At 33.3% G+C, this 10,964-nt stretch overlaps 1 protein-coding gene across 2 annotated transcripts in view; it reads right to left on the bottom strand.

Moving 5' to 3' along the window:
- Window positions 1-10,964, bottom strand: part of ANKRD12 (ankyrin repeat domain 12) — a 141,154-nt gene that overhangs the window by 67,354 nt on the left and 62,836 nt on the right. Inside the window, exons 4-6 of one of the 2 annotated variants that reach the window (XM_011936601.1) lie at window positions 8,501-8,569; window positions 4,262-4,408; window positions 1,281-1,481 (exon numbers count right to left, since the gene is read on the bottom strand). In XM_011936601.1, coding sequence (XP_011791991.1) covers window positions 1,281-1,481; window positions 4,262-4,408; window positions 8,501-8,569 — 417 coding nt within the window. The remainder of the gene's footprint in view (window positions 1-1,280; window positions 1,482-4,261; window positions 4,409-8,500; window positions 8,570-10,964) is intronic. The other variant, XM_011936602.1, reaches the window with a different exon arrangement.

Raw genomic sequence — 10,964 nt, 5'->3', positions numbered from 1 at the left:
TAGTTTTTTTGTATTTTTTTAGTAGAGACGGGGTTTCACCGTGTTAGCCAGGATGGTCTCGATATCCTGACCTCGTGATCCGCCCATCTCAGCCTCCCAAAGTGCTGGGATTACAGGCTTGAGCCACCGCGCCCGGCCTAATTAAGGCTCTTGTAGATTAAAAACAGTACTAAACCAAAAGAAAATGAGCAAAGGAGTGGATCCAACAATTCAAAAAATACACATAAATTCAAAATAAACATAAGAAATGTTTACCATCACTACTGATCATGAAAATCCAAATTAAGATTTTTCATTCGTCAGATTGTTAATAATTAAAAGTTGATAATATCCAGTTTTAGTGAAGCTATGCGGAAAACGGCTCTTTCATATACTCTTGATGGTAATATGAACTGATACAGAATTTTTGGGGGGACAATTTCCACTATTTCAGAAATTTAAAACATGTATCTCTTTTGATTTAGCAATTTCACTTCTACTGAAATACTTCCATAAATATACACAAAGATGTTTCCATATAGGTATTTACTACAGTGTTGCCTTTGGAACGCTATACCAGAAAATATTATGCAGCTATTAAAAATTAATGAAGGCCTACCTATATACACTGACCGAAATATCTGTAAGACATTAAGGCAGACTGATACAGATGCAATAATTTAATTTTAAAAAGTTGATATGTAAGCAAATTATATATATATAAAATAAAAATGAACTGAATGAGTAACCTCCTAAGTGTTAACAATAGTTCTATGGAAGAGAAAGAACCTGCGTGGGAGGGAGGGTAAGGTTGTGCAGTATGTGAAGTTAAAGAAAATTTTTGTATTGTTCTCTACATACTTTTAGTGTTGAATTATTTACAGTAAGTATGTACTGGTATGCTACTTGAATACTGAAAATGAAAGTAATAACACCACTCTCTTACAGTCCTCATGGTTCAAGCTAATAAATGTTCTTAAAATACCTGTGAATGAATTAACTACTTTGAAAACATAACTCAACCTCATCTAGGGCAAAACCTAACTTGGATAAAGAACGATACAGCAAGTAATAAGTCAACTAAAGTATAAGTTTAGTGTGTAAAAATATGAGTATTGACATGGAATTGCAGTAGAGATCAGGGGTTTTAAAATGTGCAAACTCCAAAAGTTTTGTAATAAAAAATATTTTTAGAACGCTTTCATTTCAGCAAAAGGAATAAAAGAATATGGATTAAATTGTAATCAGGATCCGTTTAAATGTTAGTGCCTGAATAGTAGGTATTGAACTACTAGTCTTACCTGCAAAATCTTTCACATTCACATTTGCCCCTAAACTTATTAATTCTTTAACTTGTTTCACATCTCCTCGAATAGCAGCCATGTGTAAAGGAGTTTCACCACGTTCATTTCTTTTATTAACTTTATCTTTCTGTCGAGATGAAGAACTAGGAGTTTTCTTTTGGGCAGGTGTTGTTTGTGATGGATGATTTGGTGTAGAATCTGTAAGAAAGAAGAAAGTTAGCAGAAGTTCTAGGCTAAATATTTTGTATACTTACTTAAAGGTTTTTATTGGTAATATGCTAATCTCCTGAAACACAAGGAATACCTTCTCCCTCTAACAACCTAAACGTTAACTTGGATGATACGTTAGTGACCCAAATACACAGAGATCTTCCCTTAGGGCTATCAAATATCATAAGCCAATTAAAAAAAATGTTTTGTCAATTCATAAAATTGGTTTAAAAATGATAAAGTATCAAATATGTACTCTAAAATGTTTGCTTAATGAATGATGTGATGAACTACGAAATATTTTTCCGAGGTATGTCATGCTATTATTCTAAGACCTAGAGGAAGTGAAATTGAAGGCTGGAGTCCATACCTCTGACTCAGACAAAGCATTGGAGTTCTGTTCTTATATTATGTATAAATCAAGGTCATAATGATTTCATATTATATATGAAAGATAAAAGTTACAAAAAAAAAGGGCAGTCTGGAAAAGGGCCTTTAAAAACTGTGCTTTGCCTTCTCATATTTTGATATTTGTTCTAGTTTCTATATTTAAAACAATAAGCTAAATTAGATGATGCCCAAAGTCTCCTCTCCAATTTCAAAACTACAAAAAAAACAAAAACCGGTTTCTTAAGGATTCAAGACATATATACAGTGTTAATTAATTCTGAAAATTTACAACTATCTAAAAGAAACTGCTCTAAGAGAAAAGAAATCTATGGAAAATAACTTTTTACCAGTTTAAAACCTAACATGATTAGAACTCTAAGGCAATACCATCCTTTCCTCAATTAAAAAAAAAAAAAAAAGTATTAAGGTTCACCTTTTAGACTTTCTTTTTTTTTTTTTAGATGGAGTCTCGCTCTGTTGCCCAGGCTGGAGTGTGGTGGTTTGATCTCGGCTCACTGCAACCTCCGCCTCCTGGGTTCAAGAAATGAAATTCTCCCACCTCAGCCTCCCGAGTAGCTGGGATTACAGGTGTGTGCCACCATGCCCAGCTGATTTCTGTCTCTTTTAGTAGAGACAGGGTTTCACCATGTTAGCCAGGCTGGTCTCAAACTCCTGGCCTCAAGTGATCCGCCTGCCTCAACCTCCCAAAGTGCTGAGATTACAGGCGTAAGCCACCATGCCCAGCCCTACCTTTTGGACTTTAAAGTACATTGTCTCAGTAATAGTTTCCTACATAAGTGTTTCTAGAAATTTACACTCCCTAAGAGAAGGGCCTTATCTATCTTACTCATCACTGCTTAGAAGACCTTTTACATACCACAGTGGTATTCAAGAAGTATTTGTTGAATGAATAAATTTTAATATAATCCTTATAGTCAAATTATTTGTCAAGAGAATTTGCTTGCTGAATTTCTTAAAATCTAAAGACATATCTAATGAATAAAACAATTAACCATAAACTCCAAGTATATCTGTACGATGGCAAACATCTTGATATTTCAAGTTTTCCATTTTAATTCTATACATATTAATACAGAGAGTTGACTAAGAATCACCCTTAAAAGGACCAGCTGCAGAACAGTATTATAGTATACTCCTATTTATACTAAAAAAATAAAAATAAAAAAAATTAACCCATAACAAAAGATACATATTTGTATGTTTATGCCTAGAAAAGCCACACAAATAAAGATAAGAAACTGTTAACAGTGGTCACCTCTTGAGGGGAGGTGACTGGAGATGAAAGACTTTTACTTTTTATCTGTTGGTCTTTTAATTTATTCTAAGAAGGACAAAGGTTGTTATTTTAAAAAATCAGTTTTAACAAATGTCTTTCCATTTAACTATTAAATCAGACTTAAAGTCAAAGTCAAAATTTTACAGAAACAAAGGTTTTACATGGTAAAATGTCTTCAATTTGGTCACAGACTTTCCCACATTGGAGGTGGAAAAGGTAGGAGTAACCACAACGTACTCTATTTTTAAAAGCAGGAAGCCCTAAAGCATTTTTTTTTTTAGCAGTGACAGATATTAGATACACTTATGCTTTGAAATTATAATACTCAAACTCTTAAGAATTTAACCATGTCATCCCATTTTTTAAAAAGGGCAATACAGGAAAAACTCACTGAAAAAAATATCTTTTTCAATACATTTCAACATGATCTGTTATGTAACCCAGAGTCTTACATAAAATTGCTTTGAATTCAGGGCCAACAGAAATTTTCTCCAGACAAAAGTGATTTATTTTCTTGAATCAGTCAATGAGAACTATGTAACTCAAAATTTTTCCTCTGTACTTTTAGCTTCCAGGATGTGAATAGTAATAACTGTCTCAGGCCAGCTGTCTGGATTTTATCTACCTTTTTAGCTCCCTTTCATAAATCAGCATGCTGTTTGGTTTGTTCCCTTTTTGTTTTTGTCCTGCTGGTAAGTCATCATCAATTATCTTTGGAGCACACAGTATATAAACAAACATACATACATGTGGCGCAACACCTTAATTGGAAATGTGACATGATATATGAAATAAACATAATATACTGCTGACATTTTTCCTTATAAAAGAATTCAGATCTTAATAAAATATGGATTACACATAGTGTGAAGAGCCCTACTCTTGTATAGCTTCTACTTTAGCAGAGGATACAGGTGATAAACTGTCACACAAATAATCATAAAATTACCACTGACTTACGGGTAATTCTGATTAAATCCAAGAAAGAATCAAAATTGAAAGCAGTTGAAATCATTGTTAAGACTACAGTTGCATGAGGAAAACTAAGGATACACATTAACTCAGTGATGGCAGGTATCACCTGGACTGTTGTCTCTTGCTGTCATCTGCATAAGAAGTGCCATCTGTTTTCGCTCAGAGAGTGGATAACCAAAAAGAATGCTAACTGGTGTGGATTTCTTATTTCCAGCTTCCTTTTTTGTTTTCTTCTTTTCTGGACCTTCTTTCTCTGGAATTATTAACACATATGTAAGAATTTGAAACAAATCCAAGTACTCAAAAGCAAGGGTAAGATGATTTTTTTGATAGATGCTGTACATATATATGAGAAATGTGTACAATATATGAACTAGTACTAGCCAGACAAAAGCACAATGGGTTTTATATTATATAAATAATTTTCTTCCTGACTGCTTTGAAAAACATATATTGTTAATTCTATTGTTTTCAGAAAATTAGTAATACTTGGAAATTTATTACTAGTAAAATTTTACCTTAATGATTTGCTCTAGTAAAATTTAATTCCTTAATGGTGCATTCTTTAGTATTACATCTTTGAAACCTCTTTTATTCACAATTTTATTCATAATCGCTGATAAGCCTATATAGCAATGCTCCTTCAAATTACTTCCTTAATTCCATCAATGATTTATACAATCTTCCAACGAGCTAAATATTTAAGACAAGTCTTAATCACACAGAATAACTACTGAAAAAAAGTACCAAATCATTTTATTCCAGTCATAGGATAGCTGAACATGATATAGTCAAAGCCAAGAATGTGCAAATTAAAGATTCTGTGTGGCTATGGGTTAACAGATCTTGCAAAGATCCAAAAATTTTCAAGGATCTTTTCAAAGAGATCTGACCCATCATCGAGTTAGCGCTCAGATTTAACTATCTGGAAAACCCATTAGTAATGCAGCCTGCATTCCCCATTAAGTGTCAGCACATTCAGACCGAACTGAATTCTGTAAGTAAGAGATGCAGATGTTTGTCTTTTCTGTAAGACTCCTTTGGGAGTGAAGGCGGGTGCTCTGTGCAACCAAATGCAGAGGTCTGGCTATTACCTGTCCAGGTATCTATTTCTTGGGAAACCCTATACAAATATCTGGAATTCACTGATCCAGGATTGAGGGTACCTGCAAAGAGGAGCTGCAAAAACAAATAAGTAAAATAAAGAATATTTAAAAAATAGCAAAAATGGGAAAAGGAAAGGCTTAGCAGTCAAAACAGTGTCTTTTTTCAAGCATATATGAAGAGCAGCTAAAAAACTCTAAAAGAAAAGCATGTTTTAATCTAGCAAGTTTAAAAAAACTAATTAAAACCTGATATTATTAGCAGGCATAAGAAATTAAAGTAATAATTCTTCCAGTGTGCCACTTAATCAGGATACTCTGTCACCTTCATGGCTGAGAAAAATCAGAGGTCCTAATTTTAAAAACTCTGCTGCCCATAAATCTTTCAAAATTAGACATTTCCTAAAAAGTCCCATTTTCTTGAATATTTGATTTTGCATAAAAACAAAATTTCAAGACTTATTTAAATCAACTTTATTTTTTCCAGTATAATCTTTTCTTTTCATATTTATTTCATTATCATAAATGATCCAATTTAGTATAAATCCAATTTTAGCACAGTATTTTTCCTAACTTACACTGTATTATAAAGCCCTAAACAGATCTTTGGAGAAGCCAATTTTTTTCCTGAAGCATATATGGACTTTTTCTCTTAATTTTCTGCATATCCTGGTTCTCTAGTATTTAATAAGGAACCACAACTGTTGTTGTTTTAATGGTTTTCCATTTGAATAACAAATCTTTACCTATAATGAATGTATTTCTCTCCTAAAATAAATATATTTAACATTGTGAAAATTTTATAGAAAATAGAAAAGATGTTTCAAAGACAGGAAACAAAATCTAGTAATAAGAGGAAACAAAAAATACTTAGCATCTATCCTCAAAATGTTTTCTAAATATTGGGGAAAATTTCGTATTTTTGTTTGTAAAACGAGTGCTTTTTTTGGACTGCATTTTAACGCAAGGTTTAAAAAAGCCAGTCTAACGTGATAAAGTAATATATATCCAGGCAACAGTAAAAAGATACTTATAAATGCATCATTAGAATGCCATGCTGCCAAAACTATTTAAAGATGTAATTATTTTGGAAAGAAATAAACAAATTGTATACATTCCAAATATTTAAAACAAAAATTCGAATCAGATGCTAGCATCCAATATAAACTCTATTTTCTTTGAGTTACCATAGTCATGTCTGAGTTCATATTCTGCATGAGACAGGAAAGAAAACAGCAGCCGGTGTAAGGCAGCTAGGAGAGAGACAACTATACTGTTTGTCAAAACTGTGTTAGACTAATATGTCCCAAAGTATGCATTTTCAAGTTTAAAGCAGTCAACAAGACTATCTGGAATTTGTCCTAGAAATAATTTGTTTCCTCTGATCCATCATAAGTAACAAATGATAATATACTATATATCTTATAAAGAGTTAGCTACTTCTCTTATTAGGAAGGTGATTCAATAATACTTAAAAAAAAGAGCTACTTCTCAAGATTCAGTACCTGAAAAATGTATTTATTTGCCCTAATAGACAAGAACTTTAAAGTTTAAATGCTAAGTATACTGACAAATGCGCTCATTTAGCACAATCTACTATAAACTTCCATTCAGACAGCCTAGGGATTTTTTAAAGAAAATATACATGAGATTCACTTAAGACTATTCAAAGCAAACAGAGCAATGGACTTTTCAGCGCTCCAACATTCTTTCAAGGTTTAGAGGATCTTCAGATATACAAAGATGTTCCAGTTTTATAATGCTGAAAATTAATGCTTTCTTTTCAGGTCTTGTCAGAATAAATAGAAAGCTCAACATCATCACATCTCAATTAAGTATTAAGTACCTATTAAGGAGAAGAGACAAAATTGTTTTTCTTAGGGAACTCAGTTCATAAACCTATTAGTGTCTCAGAAATTAAAGAATATAACATCTTCCCAAAAGCAGTCACTATAAGAATCAAACAATGGAATCACAACTCAAAGATGAACATAATTAAATCAATCCTGTTTGCAACGTACATACTTCAATTCTGAAAAAAAAACTGCCATTACTCTCTGGTTCTAAAATATCTACATGAATCTCTTAATTGAATGTCTGCATCTTTTGATTTCCAGCAATGATACTCAGATTTTGGATGGCTTCATATACATACAGCTCTTTCAGGGGCACTTTGGTGCTTAGAAGTCACCTTTTAGAAAAGCACGCATAATTCCCCAGTAACTGACTGTAAATATGTGCCACCCCCCTAAATTTTGGTAACCAGGCACTATTGACTTATCAGCTCAATTAAAACTTTCAGGATAATTTGAAGAATAATTATTTGGTTCTTCCACTGCCCCCACCCAACCCCACAAATGTATAAAATAAATAAAAAGTGTATAAAAACAGGTTTACTTTGGTTTTTATAGCTAAATGTCATATGCTGAAAACTAGACACTTAGACACCCCGGGACTAAAAAAATTAACATTTTTATTTAAGTTCAGAGATAACAATGTTAGTCAATTTTAAAAAAGACAATCAAAAAACATTTAACTAATTAGCTTTCACATACTAGAAAACATATTTACTCTTTAAGAGGACACAATACTTGTATATTCTCTTGTATTCTATCTGGAGCAATTTTGAATCAGTAACATACAACAACAGGTGCCACAGCTTAACAGAGAGGTTGCAACACAGTTAGTGGTAATCCCATTTCTCTAGGTGACCTGGTATTTTAATTTAGTTAATAGTTAAATTTAACCTAGGCAACAAAGTAAATAAAGGCTAATGAGTTCAATGGAAAAAAATTGTATTAAATGTGTTTTTTAAAAAACATCACATGACTAAAGGGTAAGATGACACTGTCGACTGAAATCGGTACACTTGGTATACCCTGTGAAGGGTATACAACAAAACACTTGGGTCTTTTCCCATAGGAGTCACTGCACTCTGCAATACCAGGGGTTAACTTTCACACTGTTTTCTACATGGATGGTGTTCCCCACACTGTGCTGTAAAAAATCAGAGCGGAGGTATACAGCAGTCCTACTACAAGGTCCACACAGCTTGTGTTGAATATGATACACTGAGTACCTCAGAGCAAAAACGGGAAAATGTGGTGTCACCCATGTAGTTCATTTATTTAACCAAAGATATCTATATACTGGTTTGAAAATAAGTTACTTATAGTACAATAATTAATTGTAAATGTGACAGAAACCACTGGCTAAACAGGAGCACCTGATAATCTAATTACCTGAGTATGTCCTGTAAGAAGATATAAGTCTCTCCCCCCAATTTTCACTTGTATGTCCTGGATCTGAATCTACAGAATGAGAAGAGACAGGAGAAGAGAAAAAAGCACACGGAGGGAAATGCAGAATTCAACAAACCAACATTTTTCAAAAGACCACCAGTTAATAAGCTGTCATTGTTTTGCCAAAAGATTATTTTTAAAGTAAAGCCAAAATTATATTTAAAACACAGGTTTGATCAACACCTCATATTTTAAATTCTTCAACAAAAATATCTTAAAGTTGGGAAATTCAATCATGCAGTTTCAATAACAGGTATTACTGATGTCATATATTAAAACATACTAGCTTTTTTGAGGCTATTTTTTCAACCTCTGAATAACAGTAAAAGCGCCAGTACTTTATCACTGGTTTTCTGTTTAGAACTTGTCTTACGCTTTTTGTTCAACAAGTGCCAAAACTACTCTGGAGATAGAAGAACACTTTGGACTGCACTATCATCCTACACCACAGACCTTTCCACAAATTATATACACTTCAAATGGTATAAATTACTACAGTGATTACTACTGAAGACCACCTGGAAAGAAAGTAACCTAAATCAAAACAAAGTTTATCAGTTAAGAATATGGAATTCTGGCTGGGCGCAGTGGCTCACACCTGTAATACCCAGCACTTCAGGAGGCCAAGGTGGGTGGATTATCTGAGGTCAGCAGTTCAAGACGAGTCTGGCCAACATGGTGAAACCCCATCTCTACTAAAAATACAAAAATTAGCCAGGTGTGGTGGCACATGCCTGTAATCCCAGCTACTTGGAGGCTGAGGCCGGAGAATCACTTGAACCCTGGAGGCAGGGATTGCGGTGAGCTGAGATCGTGCCATTGCACTCCAGCCTGGGTGACAGAGTGAGGAGACTCCGTATCAAAAAAAAAAAAAAAAAAAAAAAAGAGAGAGAGAGATATACGGAATTCTGCCTAACAATTCATGACAGAGAAATATGAATATGGAGAACTGACTTTGGCAATATGGCCAGAGCAGATATTTTTACTTATAAATATATTTTGACTTACAAATGCCATTTCAACTCACAATATTATTGTGATCTTCATATCCTTAATTGACAAACTTTTTCCCAGGATCACTGTTACACAGTATTCATGATTTCAGTTAGGTATAAGTAACCAAGTGTTCAAAAAAAAACAAGAGAACAAATAAACACTAAGCATCGTATTTGAAAATTTTACAGATAAGCCTAAAAGTTTAGTGATGAGAAAGTTCACTCAACTGAAAGAGGAATCATCAATAACATTTAGACCAACTCTAAAGTAAACAGGTAAATGAGCTGAATGGTAAAACTTTCAATGAACACGTATTTCAAAATGGAATACATTAAGTTAGCAACTAAAAAATTTCATGAAAAATAGTATTTCACAAAGACAAGCAAAAAAATTTAAATAACCACCATAGATTACAAAGCAAACCAGCAACCATTAAATTGTGCCAATAGGATTAAATGAATTGTTGAAAGCAGGTATTATTTTAATAGATTAAACCACAGTGAATAAACTAACCTTTCAATAGCATTAATGTAGTTTAACAGTTTATCCAAATCTTCCTTTGGAAGTAAGCAACCACTCTGACCCCACACACTCTTTGGCTTTTACTCAAACAACTATGTTTCTATTGGTGGCATTGCATAGTCTACAAAGCTTTAACTCAGGAACTGGAAAATTAAAGCTTCTATTAACATATCCCTGTCCCCTTCCTCAACTACTTCCTTTTACGCTGTACTGAGACTAGGCTGTATGAGATTACCACCGTTTATGAGACTGATACACAACACTGAGTGCAAAGCAGAGCCACTCTCTCTCCCACACATGTTCTTTATAGCGAGGCAAAACAAGTGATACTTATATTTTAAAACCAATCTTTTTAAGTTAATATTTTGCTTGGGTTGCAAGGAAATAAGAGAAAAATAGCAAAAATATTTTTAAAAGCCTGTACTGTACGTTTGAAACTTTCATAATGAAATATCAGGAAGGGGGCAGAGGTAAATGTATCATGAATAACTGCCAGGAAAAAAATCACCAAAGGTGATTATTCTTACTAAGCAAAGCACTAATTTTATCTATTTTAATATAGTTCCCAGAAAAATTGTATCTATCTGTTTTCTTTTTAAAAGAAGCTCCTCTCCTCAAATTTGATTGAGTCACACTATAATATGGTAAACCCTTCAATAGCATCTAAAGTCTTAGGAAAATAGAACTAAGGCTGGCTGGCAGAGATTTTGTTAATAAAATTTTAACATATTCTACAATTGCCTCCATAGACTTAGTGAACACATCATACTGCGTTCTCTGAATTTTCTCATATTATCTTTTTAAAATGCCAAAAAAGGTTGGGCGCAGTTGCTCACGCCTGTAATCCCAGCACTTTGGGAGACCGAGATGGGTGGCTCAATTGAGG

The sequence above is a fragment of the Colobus angolensis genome, unplaced genomic scaffold, assembly GCF_000951035.1.
Source record: "Colobus angolensis palliatus isolate OR3802 unplaced genomic scaffold, Cang.pa_1.0 Scaffold155, whole genome shotgun sequence".
Taxonomy (NCBI): Eukaryota; Metazoa; Chordata; class Mammalia; order Primates; family Cercopithecidae; genus Colobus; species Colobus angolensis.
This window is presented reverse-complemented; position numbering and strand designations above follow the sequence as displayed.